The 15,996-nt window shown below is 39.8% G+C and overlaps 1 protein-coding gene across 1 annotated transcript in view; it reads right to left on the bottom strand.

The window, feature by feature from the left end:
* Positions 1-15,996, bottom strand: part of CMSS1 (cms1 ribosomal small subunit homolog (yeast)) — a 31,869-nt gene that overhangs the window by 3,335 nt on the left and 12,538 nt on the right. The window contains exons 3-9 of the mRNA XM_010567355.1: positions 11,489-11,560; positions 8,301-8,430; positions 5,342-5,401; positions 4,555-4,657; positions 3,040-3,100; positions 2,065-2,152; positions 361-449 (exon numbers count right to left, since the gene is read on the bottom strand). Of these exons, the coding sequence (XP_010565657.1) occupies positions 361-449; positions 2,065-2,152; positions 3,040-3,100; positions 4,555-4,657; positions 5,342-5,401; positions 8,301-8,430; positions 11,489-11,560 (603 nt within the window). The remainder of the gene's footprint in view (positions 1-360; positions 450-2,064; positions 2,153-3,039; positions 3,101-4,554; positions 4,658-5,341; positions 5,402-8,300; positions 8,431-11,488; positions 11,561-15,996) is intronic.

Here is a 15,996-nt window from a genome sequence, read left to right as displayed (position 1 = left end):
ACAAAGAAATGCTTCTCCAAAGTTTTATTTGGTTTTTGAGGAAACTTTTACACAAAATCCTCTTACTGAGAGAACTTCTGGCAACAGGTAGAACAACCATCTAGCATAAACAGGAGAAATTCATAGCACAACTGTGTAAGTCACAGCTATGACTTGCAATAAAAAAAGGAAAAAAATCTTCCTCAGGAGGCAATTTTGAGACCTGAGAGTACAGACTTACCAGTCAAATGTTGACTTCTTTGTGTTTCTAGATCACTGAAGTCAGCTTTACAGAAAGAAAACCTTACTGACCAAGATCTGGGCACTAGAATCAAAAGTGGAATATATGGAATATATTATATACAGGTGTTTATACAATACCTCAGGGATATCCATCATTCTCCTTAGTTTCTGATCCCTCCAGTTCCAATCCAGAACCATATATTTTGTGGCGTTCAAGTACAGGCCATCTAAAAAAGGCAACATAAATTTTACATAAATATGACATGTGCTTATCAAAATGATTTTTGAATTTTACATCTTTTGCTGTCTGTTTCCAAGGAAACTAATCTTTGAACACTTAAGTACTACATTTGCTGGTTAGAAAACTAATGCACTGACACTGCAAACTCCCTTAACCACATAATCCCTTACCTTTTTCGAAGATAAACACAAAAGCAGAACAACTACTGTTGCCAGGCTTGTCAAGAGCTAACATCCTGCCAGAAAATAATTCCTCAAGCTTCCTCTTGATGAAACTGCAGGAGTTGAATTTCCATAGCTGATGAGGAGCTGGTAAGTTACAAGGACCCTAGCCTGAAAACTCTTGTTAATGGGAACTGACAGCATTTCGCAATTTACAGGACTGGGTGCTATGTGAATATGAGTCAGGTCAGTGGTGCTGCTGAAGAATTCCTTTATCCTCCAAAAAAATGGTGGTGAAAGAAGAAAAAAGCCCTTTCTGAACTGGCCCTCCAGCTGTTCCCCCCCTATTCTTCCCTAGTCTTTTACACAATGCCCACAATTTTCTATATCAGTTTTGACTCCTCTCCATTCTCTAGTGACCTGGCACTGCAACACTTAAGTGTCAAAAAAGGACTAGACCTTAGCATAAGATGAGACCCCTTGTGTCCCTTCCATAAGTTGCCTCCGCCTAACATGGCAATGTGCTGATGTGCTGAGCAGTAATGATTTAATGGTGGTGGAGGGCACAGAAAGCAACAAAATTATGCTACTCCTGTACCCTTTTGGAAGGAGCAGTAGAGTCCCGATCCACAGCCAGTCCCTGACCAAGAAACCACAGTCAGAGCAAGACAGCGTTTAGAAAGAGGAATGGAAAGAATCACCTTATCATCTTGTCATTTTGTTGTTTGTTTTTCTTTGTGTACATAATGTCTATTGAGTAAGTAAAAGTACTCAAAATTTGGTAAGAGAAAAGGAGATTTATATAGAATAATTAATTTCATTATAGGCAAATCAGAAATAAAATCAAATCACCAAGCAGATCTTTCATCCACCCCTCACAAAAGTTTACACTGAGCTCAGAGTGACATATGATACAACGACTTCTGCCATTATTTCCTTTTGATTTACTCGCAGTCTTTGGTTTCTTGGAGCTTTAAATCTTACACCATGGTTTTGCAATCACTTTCAAGTCAGCATAAATCAGTATTCCTGCCAACAGAGTAAGTCCCCCACTTCTGCCTGCTCATTACCTGATTTTGTATGCACACTGGTTTTGTTTTAATTGGGATCAGTTCACTGAGCTGCCAGACAGACTGTTGGGCTAGCGCAAGAAGCAGGAAGGGGGAATATGTGGGCGCTGACTAGAAGGGGGGGAAGTATTACTCTGCCCTTCTCTGGTAATACTGACTTATACCAGCTTAAAGTGATCATAAAATCAACTACTAGAATCTTGACCTCATTTTGACTGACACAGTAAAAGTGGAGAAACAGAACTGTACAGTTTAGTACCCAAATCCACAGATTCATGACAACCTAAGCACTTCAAAAACAATTGCAGTCTCGCTTCTCATGAGACCAAGTATAAAATACCTATGGAGAAACCCCTCCTTGTTCTCCTACCTTGCTCCACTAGCGCTTTTACTCTCCCAGGAGTTCCAACCCCTATGTGGAACACACCTTTCTCCAACATACTCATCTGTTCTTTTATCTAAATTGAAGAGAGAAAGACAAACCACAGTAAAACCACAATTGTTTTAAAATTTCTCAAAGAGATGGAAATAAATTCAAGATCTCATAGTATCTCTTTCTAGAATACCATCAAGTAACAAATGCTATTCATCTTTTAAACTGTCGAACTGATATATCCGGGAGAAAGTTTAAGAAATATAACAGCCAGCTGGGCATCACACTTCTCTAGAAGTTCAATCATTTTCAACTTTGAAAATCTGCTATAGCACCAACTATTTTTAGAGGTGAGAACAGTATGCTTCCTTCAGCATTTAAACAAATTCTCTGGAAGTATCTGGAAAACTGACAAAGTTGAATTAGCTTTAAACTTCAAGATGAAGACACTGGAAAAGGGTGAAATAAAGCAAGTGTGAAATAAAGCAAAATTTGTGTGTTTGATGGCATTCATATCAAAGGCCAAATGCCCACTCATTACTTCCAAAATCCCCATAATTTGTGCTCTCCAACAGGTATGAATGTTGGGTAACCAGGCATCCAGTCATCAGAATGCAAATGTGGACGCTGGTATAGTTTGCTTCTACAAACCTATGTGTGTGAGCCTACTATTTAAACAGGCAAAAGCCATTTGAATGAGCACCTCACAGGAATGTGGAACACCTTTAAAACATAGCACATGCATAAGCATCCACATTCTGCATAGGATTGCACCAGAGCTACTGGAGATGGTGTTTGGCTAGATTTCTCAAACTGCAACAATGGGTTACCAAAGGAAGCATTACCTAAAGAAAGGAACATTATACGAACACTGTATGAAAGGCACTATTGCTAAATGCATTAAAAAGAAAATGGTATGACACTAGTTAGTTGTTTAGTTGTTCTACCAAAATTCCCTTGCAGCCCTTTTACCTTTATGTGCTTTGCAAACAACTTGAGAACTCTGCAGTCTCCTTTAAATGCTGTCATTGACCTAGCAATAAAAAAATTGAAAAAGGAAATGCAAGCATCAGAGCTGGGATTAAGACCACACAGGAGAAAAGCAAAACTAACTGACATTTCTCAATATGCTTTGAGACACACAGTCTCCCAGTGACCCCTGCTTGTACTTTGAACACTATGTACATTCTTGTTTGCTACTTGATCAACAGTGATCAACAACTGGACAAACACAATAGCAGATATCAGTAGGGGGCAATATTGTTTAGATAGCTTTTCAGCTAATACTTAATAATTATGGCCTGTGCTTTCACAGCTAACTTAGTTCAAAAATGACTAATCGCCGAATTCTAATTCAAAAATATCTCAAGTTACTGAGATACAGGCATGAATGAACATGCATGTGCGTGCACAAAAGAAAAGATCTGCGTATGGACCAATCTACATTTTACAGAGTCTTCCTGCAGCATGGCTGCTGGGAAAACCTAGGCTGTCACAGTCTTTACTGCAGAGATTGCCCAAATTCCAGTTAACCAACACGCATTTGTTGGAAAACCTGACTTGATTTTCTGACACTCCATTTTGGCACACCGTAACAACTCTATGTTCTATATTAATCAAGCTGGAGACAACATATTCAGTATTTACTGAATGTCATTTAAGACAGCTTTCTCTGCATGTTTTTTGCAGTGCGCCAAATTTTCAATTTTCTCTTGTGCAAAGCTAAAGGTTTATATACAAGCATACATAAAAACCACCTAAGTCTCAGAAGGAGCTAAGCACTACTGGCACATCTGCCGTATCTATGCTTCTATCTGCGGCAAGGAGTCAAGCCTCCCAACTCTCCATCTCATGTTGTGCTGACTGACAATCACAGGAAATGGGGTCAAGACGCAAAAGACAACCATGAAATTTGTGAGGTATACATTAATTCATCAAAGTCATCAAGACTTCTGGAATAAGAAGGGGGAGGATAGAGAAGGGAAAAAAAAAAAGAGGACAGGGAACACTGAAAATGGTCATCTCTGCACAGCAGTTTTGCCAGCCTGAGCCAGCTGAGAACAGGACACAGACCTTGAGGCACTCAGGCCAGACGCAAGCGTTGGCACCTGAGGCCCTGGAACGCCATGTCCTCATTGCCTTTGGTGCAAAGTCGCGATTTTTAGTGGTGGATCATGATGCTTTACGGGTATACTCTGTTCCCAAGTATAACATGTTGCGTGTTTCCCCCAAATTGGTTACACTTTATTTTTGGTTTTTAACAAAAATAGCACTTCCATGCAACTGAAGTACTAAGCGTTACTTCAGTGTAAAACCAAACACCACACTCCCACAGTTTAAAGAAACAAGGGATATTGCATCAGTTTCAGTCAGTGAATTTGTTGGCTAGCAGAGGACAGTGTCCCAGTTTTGCCTTTATGTCTGTGGTTCCAAGACAAAACCTCTGACTGACTGCCAACCTCAACATAACATTGGCTATCGACATACTTGATGAGTTCCAAGGAACGAAGAGCAGAACTGCAGATAACCAGCATCACCACTGACTTCTTCTCCTTGTGGTTTTTACGGAGTTTTGCCCACTTAGGACAAACTGCAATGAAAAAGCCCATGTACGTACAGAGAAACTACTACATGCCACAATTTTAAATCACAAGAGTACATGATGAATGGTAGCCAGCAGCAAGAACACACATGCTGACTCCTATGAGGTCTGGATCTCTTGCAACACTTTTACATTTAGTCATGGCTGAGAAATTGGAAAATAAAATGCCCCAAATAAATAAAATACAGAAATATCAAATAACTGAACAAATTAGATAAGCATTAAAAATCAACAGTTTGTAAGGTGACAAGCCCATTGTCTTCATTTGACACATATGACAATTTGTACCAGAGAAAACCAATTGAAAAGAAACATTTACCAGACCAGAAGTTCTATATAAATATACAAGAGAATAAAAATTCTCTTGGTTCATGTCAGCAGACAGCTGCAGGATTTTTACTGTAAGATAATACATACACCTACTTATGAAGCCACAATAAATTACTGACAAATAATCCCTAGCAATTAAAAGAAACCCAAGAACATTTTGCTTAAAAGAAAAGTGATAGAGTAAAAAAGACCCAGAAAAACAAGAACTGTCATGAAAAAACAAAGTCATTAATATTTCATAATTAAAAACATTTGGCAGTACAGATAAAAATTGCAATAATATTGCATTAACAACGTTTTTTGTACAACTTTCATCTCATCCAGACCAACATTTTAACTCACTTTCCTTCAGGTAGGAAGAAAAACTGTGCGTGAGATCATTGGCTGGCAAAAAACAGGAATCTGAAAACATAAAGGAAAAAATATTTTTGTTGATGTATTTTTAACAGCAAAAGGAGCGCATATGTTTGCAGCATAACCACTAGTTATACTGATGAAATCACAACTGTGTTAAAATCCATCATCAATAAATTACCATTTGTGAAACACAGATTAGTGTACACATCATGTACTAGAAGCTTTATATTCGATAAATAAATAAAGGTAACATCTCTCAACTCAACTGCAATCCCTTTCTTCTCTCCCACCCTGAAACCTGCATACAGGGCTGCACAGGTGTGATCACACACTTCAAAAAAAGTTCTCCTATGTCTTTTCCAGAATCAATCAAAAGTCTTAGCAAAAAGCCTTACAGTCAACCTGCTAGGCTGTTCCTCCAATCTACCTACAATGGAATACATTTGTAGATCACCCAAACAATTCACAATGTGTAAATGCAAGAACCTACCAATAATCTACCTGTCAATAAGTTTGTTCCTCTTTGTGGCCTTTCATATTGTGGTAATCTACATAACTATATTGACCCTAACAGCAACACCTACACCGCATTTTAACACGTTCCTCTTCCTTCATTTCCCACTGCCTGCCTGCCTTTTACCCAGTCACTATGTTAACTAGCAAGTCTTAAAAGTACTCTGTGGCAGACATGTCATTTAACTTTAACCTTCATATAGAGGCAATGAAGACAAGGTCCTAACAAGTTCTTTGGAAGGCCCTTTCTCCAGCGTCTATAAAGAAAGTCTCAGTTCTTAAAAAGGTGATTAAAATTACATGGTCTGAAAACTTGCCATCGCTGTTAAGGTTCCTTTGCCTGATGGAATAATACACTCCCGCAGAGCATTAACAATTCTCTCTTCAGGGACCCACTATTTGTCGTCATGAAGCACAGCACCTCAGGGTGCCTGTCTATGGATGTTTGCTGATATATTTTAAATAATTAAGGAGGTTTCCTTACAGACGTTATACATGTTTACATGGATGGTGCACTGTGCTAATGCTGGCAGTGTCAATCCATGATTTCCATTGAAATAGACAGTGTAACAAACTTTGCTTGTAGCTGATGCCTGCCTGAAGTCCTGCTTGTGTAGTTTCTTGAGCATAGCCACTCTCCATCACTGTATCTTCCATTTAATGAGTGTTGTCTTGCTAAAAACTTTTATTTTGTACCGATGCCTTTTATTAAATCCAGAGATTGACATTTATTGGGAGTTGAGCTCCAAAGGCAACGAATGTGTACAACTGAAGGATCAGCAGCTGATTTACTTTTAAAATCATGTTTAAAAGATGCACTCGACGCTGGTGGGGAAGGGCAGGGGCTGCCCTTCCATAAGCATTTGGTGCTAACAGGAGAGCTCTTCACACCCACCACGGTCCTTTCCACCCAGTGGCAAAATATCTTTGCTGTTGTTTTGCTCTTCCAAACTCATTAAGCCTCGTTAATGACTGAACAATTCAAAAGATGGTTTCTAAATGACATGAACTTCAGTCACTGACTTTTCACCAACAGTCCAGCAACACTGGAATATTAACAACAATTTAAAATGAAAGTTTCAGAAAGGGGGGAAGAAACACATAGGTCCAGACTGCTGCAAGAGACCACGCTGACTACAAACCTGACCTTCTGCACTGTGTCAGTTAACAAGAACACATGACTCCAGGTAGTTGCTTGTTATTTGCTCACTCTTTTGACATGAATGACTTGACAGCTGTGGAAGTTCATAAACTCCTTGGCACTCTAAGCCTTAACACAGCACAATAAGAAAGAGAAAAAATATCTCCATCCAACCCAAGAGCCAATCCATATGGAAATGGGTCACTTTACTAGTCCAAAGGGCTCTTTTAATAAGAAAGAGACCAAATCAATTTATTATTTGCTAAAAACCCTAAAAGTCTAAAAATATTTAACACAAGCTTTTCAAAGCAATCTGTATGGGACTCCTCCAGGTTTTCTTGATGCAACAAGAAAGCTGAACCTGCCCCATAGAAATAAAGAAGGGTCAACCTAGAATCATGGATGTTAAGGAGGAGCACATTTATCTAGAAAAACAGGCTTAAACGTTAAAAGAGAGAAATCACTGCTGGTCTGGAAGACACCTATATTGGCCACAGGTCACTAAAAGTTCAAGATGTATCAAAGGTGTATGCAGGTTATAGTTACCAGGCCATCTGCTTTTCATGAGCACTACCAACAAATAATGGACAGTGCCTATAAAATGACAGTGCCTCTTTACCTGCAGAGGAAGAGGCAGAGAAGTTCAGTGTTGCCTTCACCTCTAATGCAACCTCCAACTGACAGAAGCTAACCCTGTTCTATCCTGCTTTGCCTTTTCTATCACTGGCTTTTAACTGGAGACAGAATATGGGAAACCAAGAGGGTCCTCGGCATGGTTAAAACTTGGTCACTTTATGCTTGGGCCAAAACTACCATGTCATTTCATGGCACCCCCTGAAAAACCATTGTATTCAAGATCTCATAATCACATCAGAATGATGTCTCATTATTTCTTTGTCTACTCCTGTCAGCCCTCCTATCATGCATTTGTATCGACTCAGATAATCCCAGAAACAAAATACATTTTCACTCTCTCAGCATCTTGGAAGCTATTATTAGGAATCATATAATTTCTATGACAAAAGTGAGCTTCTGAAATTAATACTTTACAATAAAAGGACACACTTTAACATTTCTTTTCATTTCTGTAATTCCAAGAAACCTCACATTTATTCCGAAGAAACTAACATCTCTACTTAAACATCAAATTAACATACAGTATAAGAAAATATTTCCATAAAAAAGTACCACTCAAGACCTGTCCCCAAAATTCTCTTTCTTCTGCAGAAAAGGAACTCAACAGTATCATAAAACCCTCATTATTTATCTACTAAATGTAGGGTAAGTTACCTGACAGCTTTAATTCCTCTATTTCAATCACTGAACGGTTTTCACCAAAATGTTGACTAAGAAGATTTTGTAGATCTGCAGGGACACCAGGTTTTGGAGCGGATTTTTCCAGAATATCAGAAATTTTCTTCTAAAAAAACAAGTAAAATGGGTAAGTATGGCATTTCTATAATTTCTGCTCTTTGGCTAGCTAACAACACTGTACATAAATCTTGCTCCATAACTTTATACAGTTATATGGGCTTAATTGCAGCCTAATTAGAAAAATACCTTACAATGGGACAAGATTCCCTTCATCTTTAGTGGGGATGAAGACTTCAGATGCAAGTTCAGATACTTCGATGAGATGGTCTTGTGAGCCCAAAGATAAAATATCTTGTGCACTCACCTGAAATGCTGCCGTAACAAAAACATAACTGAAAGATGGTTTTGTGAGTTTTGCTTTTGTTACACTTAAGTATCAGTATGAAAATTCAGGGTTTTTTCGTCATTTGTTTTAACTTATTATTCTTAAAGCATAACAGGAATCAAGTGGTTATATAAGTCTTGGTTATATTTTGATTAAAATAGAGTAACTATCTATCTATTTTGGAAAGCAAGATGGTTAGCTATATTCACAGAATACCATGCAAGTGTGATGAAAATGAGTTAAAAACGCACAAAACCTCAAGTCAAGCGGAAAGAGTTCAGCAGGTACTTTGTTCTTCCAAGATGTATAATTTTTTAAACCAAACTAATAATTTTTAGAGCCTGGACATGAGTTTATAACGATTGCGTTTTACACCTTAGGAATGTTAGCAAATAACAGGTCTGATTTTTCACTGAAGTGAAAGTGTTGCTGTATTTTTCCCCATAATTAAATGGATCACGGGGATAGAATAGCACAGGGTTCCTGTTATCTGAATGATCTGCCAGCATTTAAGAAAACACCAGATTTTCAAGGATAGAGGCAGCCTAGTGAGAATGGCAAGAATGCGAAGCCTCTCTTGTTCTCACTGAGAAGTGATTCAATTGTGGAAGGCCAACTTAAGGTTTCGCAGCTGCATAAACTGAACTGAACTTGCTGTCATGAGGATGCATGGCAGCATGAGCCTAGAAGGGAAAAGGAGCAGGAGAGTGTGGTTAGGACAGAGCAATAGGGTACGTATCTGTGAGGCAAAGTGAGATTTCACAGAGAGATGAGGTAGGCCTAGAAGCATTTTTGGCAGCTTTAGAGGGGTGGTGGGTACCTTCAGTGCAAGTTCGGCAGGCTAAGGTCAACGGAAATTTGCTAAGGCAGCAAAGATCAATGGAAATTTTGAAGAGAGCTATAGCAGGAATTTTAATGTAGGGGACTGATCTTCCATCCCTCACTCCATCCCAGCACCCACTCCCTCCTTCTCTTCCATTCCCCACTACTCCGTCTCTCCCTCTTGCCCAATACATCCCAAATACTCCCGTAATGGCAGCATAAGGGGCAGAAGGCTGAACAGGGAAGAGCCATATGGGGGCTGCTGAAGCCACTCCACCCTACAGCAAAGGCAAAGTAGGCAGCTGCCTCTCCCAGCCATCTGCCACTCTGGCTGCTGCCTGCTTCACCTCTGCTAAAAGCCAGCTGTGTGTTTGCAAGACCCCAACTAAATCTTTGACAGTGGGATATGCCAAGATGAAGTCCTTAGGCCTTCCTCTCAGTCTACCTTTGGCCTGGTGCAAAGCCCTCTGCAGTCCCTGGAAGACTTTCCAGTGGACGTCTGGTTGTTCAGCAGGTTTTTGCAGTGCCTCAGCTGTAGCATTCCTTCCCAAGTTTCACCCTGATTTCGCACAGTTGTATTTTTCTGCCATGCAGCAGCTGTTTTCTCCAAGAGTGACCAGAGGCCATCAGCAGCACACACAGCCTTTGCATGAGGCCCACAACCAAACCTCTTCGTTGTTCTTCTTGTCAACCACAAGCACCCTTCTCCAGCCCCAGCCCCACAACCTGCCTTGTAATTAACCCACATTTAGGAACCTCTGATTTAGCAGACAGCAAGACAGAACTATCAGGCTCATTTTACTTTGTAATTCAGTATAAGCTGCTGTTCCACAGGACCATTATGTCATTTGTTGGGCCACTTGGTTCCTTCAGGAAAATTACGGCACTCCGGAGGGGAGAAGCCTGATACTAACGAGAAATTCCGTAAGAGCAAGAGCAAGGACACCTGAGCAAACTCCCTTACTTCAAGGAGAGCTGTGGGGAAATGTTCCTCGTGCAGGAAATTTTATTATTTTTCTTCCAATTCATTCCAGATGCTTAAAAGCAAAGGGTTTCCCCCTGCCTTTTCCTTATTTTTGGAGAGAGCACTTTGTTTGGAACCCATAGATCAACCTGATAAATATTTCCTGATGGATTTTTTGATTGGTTGTGTATGTCAAGTTAGTGGCCTAGCTCCACTGAAACCAAAGGTGTAACTAAGCGCCTATTGTTTGCCTGAGAAAAGGGTCTTTTTGTTGGGTTTGGTTCACCAATCTCTGTCATGGGATGCTTTTGCTCTGGCAGCAGTAGAACAAGTACTGCAGTCACTTCTGCCAGAGCTGCATTTAAAGCAAAATCCCTCTCTTCACTCTTCCCATTCCCTGGATGATTAAGAGGCCTGACATAATATAAAAAGGCCACCTCTCAGCCTTGCAAGGGAGCCAACTATTTACAGTCTGTCCTGAAAGACAATTAACTTGCCCAGTGTCATATAATTTCCATCTAGACTGCAGAGTGTGTTTGTTGTTGAGGGTGAGGATGGAGCATGGCCAGAGGGACAAAGTATTTATTTATATACTTATGCTATGAGGAGAAGAGCGAACAAGGACAGTTTTTGGCTCAAAAGATACAACAGCAGCTGGAGCCTGGCCACACCGTTGAAGTGGGGCAGATTCTGCAGCAACTGGAATTCCACCTTGCTTTGATACAGTTAATTTTCCCAGCACGCAACACTTGGAAGTGGAGTGTAGACATATACAACAATTGAGCAGAGTATAGACACAATGCCACAGTTCAGGCTGGGAATGGGTATTTTGAGTGACGTCAGAAAAGCAGGAATTTCTATTCTTCTCTAAAAGAGGCTGCAACATTATGACCATATTACTTCTCATCATCACAGGGTTGTCCCAATTCTGAATCTTGTAATAGCACATACACCCACTGCCCAGTCCCTAAACACATTCTATGACATTCATACCTTCTTTCTCTTCTTTGCCTTTACAGTGCTCTCTTGTTTTTCTTCAGGCTGACTTAGAAAACACTCTGTAGGCTGCAAAGCATGTATTTAAAAAAAAAAAAAAAAAAAATTAAACATAAAAATCTGGACCCCCGGGGGGGAAAAAAAAAAGTCACCAAGGAGAGGTAAGAGGGAGATACAGAAAGTATAATGCTGGGTTTAGCGAAAAACAAAACCCAAGCTTCCCCACCTGTAGAAGGGATCAAATTCTTAGTTACCTATATCTGGAGTAATTTTGGAATTGAGATCTATGTTGTTGTAACCAAGAGGGGAATAAAAAACCAGGAAGTTGAAACATACAGGTTGTAGTCACAATTTCATAAAATGGTGAAAAGCAGGTTTTGATACATTTGATACATACAAAAAAAATCAAGAGGAAAACATGAACAAAACCTTTCACAAACTTTATATTTTTCATCTCTTATTGTGTGTGATTGTTTTTCTAAACTTTCCCAACAGTGATCAAAAATAACTGGGTCTAAGGTGAGCATCCAGACAGTGAAAGATACCACAGAACTGGGTCTGAATAATTGGAAACAATCATGCTCTGGATTTCCTTTTACATTTGTAATGCAAATTTAGGAAAACATGTTTCAAATTTGTTCTACCCCATTCTTGCTTTGTCTCCTCACTGCAGTCAGGGTCAAACATACACAAGAAAAATACATGGTGCATTTCAGAATAATCTTCATCCAACACGTGTTGCTATCATTAACCTTCTTTTGTGCCTGAGTGAGCAGGCTGAACTGGTCCATTTGTACCAGAGTCCCTGTTCGCATAAGCCAGGGTTAGGATTTGCCCTTAGCCACCTAAAATTGTCCAAAAGGGAGGAAGCGAGGCACAGGCTTTCCTTGTTTTGAGCATAGCAATTCTCTTTTCTTTTGCCTTCTTAGAGACTTCCACTTCATGGAAATGCAAATTAATCTACACAGACGGGTTTTAGAGCTTAGTAAGCGACTTGATGAAGAGCAATGGGAAAATAGGCTGAGGTGCAGGAAAAAGCTCCTTGATACTAGGATGCATTTGGCTGGAAAAATCTGCTCCTGTGAGAAACTGCAGACAAGTCTCATCACATGGAGCATTAAAAGCTCAGGAATAGCAAATCCAGCACTGGTCCCCGGGGAAAGCCTGGAAGAAAAGTATCAGCAGGAAAGTGAGCCCAGCTGAAAGCCAGAGAAGCTGCTCCTTTGTTCCCTTGTGAGGGCAGCTTCAACAGTACCAAGAGGGCCAAAGGAAAGCTAACAGAAATTCAGAGTATCTGAGCCCTCCTTGCACTGGTCCCCCCAAAACAGAAGGGCACTTCATGACAACTGGTACTATACGACCCTACCCCAGCACATTTATGCCTTTCCAAGCCCACTCTCATATCCTTATCAGAAGCATTTTGTGGGGTTTAATTGTTCCTATTATGCCTACATTTCCCTTTTTCTCCCCACTCCCCTGGCTAATTTAGCTATAAAAAGCAGGGTACCACCATGCTCAACACAAACAAACGACCTATTGCTTGCTCCTGCTTTCTGTGCCATGATGCGACCACAGCCATTGCACTTGCAAAGGCAGCAGTACTGTATAGAAGTGGCCCTGAAACTGGTCAAGGTTTGAAACGATACTTAGGAACTAGCAGAGAGGATTTGGTTGGGGACTGGCTACAGCCAGCAAAGCACTCTACCACTAGGGCTGGAATGTAACGCAACCTGGATAAATACCCACCCATGAGAAGTTGTGATAGGGACCGTATCTTGCCTCAACAACAGAGATCTATCTTTCTGTGTGGTTTTCTCAGGTATAAACATGTATTATCTTCACTAGAAATCAAGGGAATGACTGCAAGTAGAAACTCACTTCAACTAACAAAACTGGAATTTTTAAGGTTAACATAAGCTTTTTGGGTTTTTTTTTGTTTGTTTGTTTCTTTTTAAAAAAATCTCTGTCCTGACTCTGATTCAAGTGCTGTTAAAACACCACCATACATTTCCTCATTCCTGTCCCTACCATTAGCATTCCCAGACACTGCAACTGAAATGAAGTTACCCTCTGCCTTCAGTTCCTGCTCTACGCTTACGCATCCCAGCTGTCCATAGATACTCAAAGACAACTTGCCAGGTGTTATAATCATAAATTCCGTGTTCAACATCATATTTTATGCAGACAAGCCTTTGGATTGATTTAGTCAAGGGATACTACCAAGCAAACAAAAAGCCAGAAAGGGGCCAAGCTGAATCTCTTTCCTCCAGTAGACTATGATGGTTCCCTATCCTAGAAAGTGCTACCACTCTTTCAGCATATTGAAAAATGCCACTCATTCACTTCGGGCCCATTTCTCCTTTCATATACATTGTAAACTGTTTTACATAAATCTGCAAAACACTCCCAACTGGCATCTGCATGAGAAAAGAATAAAATCATGCCACAGAGCTGAAAATTTTTCTCTAAGAGAAATAAAATTTTCTCATTGATAACCCTTCCTTCAGATGTGTAAAAGTATCACCAAATGACATGGCTTCTTTTCTGAGGGCAGTATGTAACCCTTCCTTTCAACTTCAACAGAATTACACAGCAGGCTTGTAGTCAAAGCCTTGCTTCCTCAGAGAAGCATGTTAAAACTCGAAATTATTTCCTTTACAACAGCATACATATATTTAGGCATAGTATACTATTAGCCCAGCAATATGTCCACTTTATTCAGACATTTTTTAATGCCAAAAGACAAAGAGAAACTTCATGGTGATGAATGGCTGTGAACTCACACATCTTTGATGATGTGCAGTCTAAAATATTTAGGCATCTGATCTAGACCGAACTTCTGACCCTTATTCAAATGTTAGTTGCCTACCTACTCATGCAATAGCTCTTTGCATGCCACCCTTAAGAAAAGGTCATTTGCATGTTTTTCTTATGCAAGACACAGAGCAGACAACCTACTGTTTTTTGACACGGCTCCCTTGTGCTCTGTGGTTTTATGCCATTTTTACATGGAAGTTCTTAAAATGCAGAAAACAGGAAATTTGTGCTGAGACCATTGATTTATGAACTAAAATGTCATAAATTCCTTGTTTGTTAATCATAGACAGAACATAAAATATTTCCTGTATTATATTTCTAACAATTTTTTTTTCTTTACATGTTGCCAAGTTACTGGAAATTCAAATGTAGAGTGAAAACATTCTTGCGTGTGTGTCAAAGTTTACATTCTAGGTCAGCCATACACTCTGACTTTTGGAGTTTGTGACAAAGTAAACACATCAATGTGCCATTCAGATTGGAGACAAATTATTCATTTCATTGTAAGCCTGAGGACAGCCTGCAGACTAGAAACACAAATGTTCATAATTCTATTTGGTTGTCTCCTGACTGGCTTTAAAGTGCCAAGTCCACTGCAGAATAGCTTCCAGCCTGTGAATAAGGCAGCGATGAGTAAAATGGGTTGTGTTATATGCGCCAGAACTACAAAACTACTAGCTTTCCGTAACTACATCTAATTTTGCAAGTATTTTACTCTAAAAGACATGTAATAACACATCCATGACCTTGAGCTCCCATAAAGCATTACCTCCTGGAGCTTCATGGCTAAATATCAAATTACCCAATTCCAGAATGCAAACTGATATTCTTTATACGACAGGAAGAGCTGAGCAGTCCTGATCCACCTTGGCATGATAACCTGTGTTGGTTACCCTTTCTAATGTTCTCACAGAAAGAGCAAAGCAACTCCTCCAAACAAACTGTCTTAACTTAGTTCTAAACGCTTAAGTGAAGATAACAGTGACAAAAAGTGGCTCCATAAGCATCCTCACCGAGTTGAAGTCCTCAGCATCTGACCCCCTGGCAGAGCATGTAAAAAGGCAATACAGCTTTCTCCTGTATTGCTCAGTTCTCTCTTTCCTAATCAAAACGTGAAACCAGTTCAGAGATTTTGCTCCCTCCACCTTTAGTCTTCTTGGAAAGACACCCAAAAGTGTAGTGATTGCTACTGTGTTGTTTACACTTCTCTGTTACAAAAAAAGAATGTCCCTGCAAATGGTTTTCACTTGGGCAACTGCCTAGGCATCACACAGTGAAATTAATATTGACCTATGGGTCAAAATTAATATCCATAACCTCAAGGAGAGATAGCTTCCAGTGTAATTTTACCTCTTTGACAGCCATTCAGTCGATTCTCCTGTGTGGTATCAGGAAGGCAGAAAAAATTTACCTTCAAATAAGAGACTTTTAAAATCAGCTGACCTCTAGATGACTCTTTTTTGCTCAAGTTGGTGTGATGCTGTGTCAAAAGACCTTGCTGCCTTTTCCTTAGCATATTCCATGTAACGCTGAACAACACAGTTCCTACTGGTTTTAAAGGAAGCTTTTAGTAGTGAAAGGTTATGAAAACAGCAATCCATATAGACCTAAATTACTCTTCACTTGGACCTTGCACTGGGGACATGCTTGGGTAGAGATGCTGTACAACATATAAATATAGCTTTCCA

Source organism: Haliaeetus leucocephalus, unplaced genomic scaffold (genome assembly GCF_000737465.1).
Source record: "Haliaeetus leucocephalus isolate CR32 unplaced genomic scaffold, Haliaeetus_leucocephalus-4.0 Scaffold228, whole genome shotgun sequence".
Classification (NCBI taxonomy): domain Eukaryota; kingdom Metazoa; phylum Chordata; class Aves; order Accipitriformes; family Accipitridae; genus Haliaeetus; species Haliaeetus leucocephalus.
This window is presented reverse-complemented; position numbering and strand designations above follow the sequence as displayed.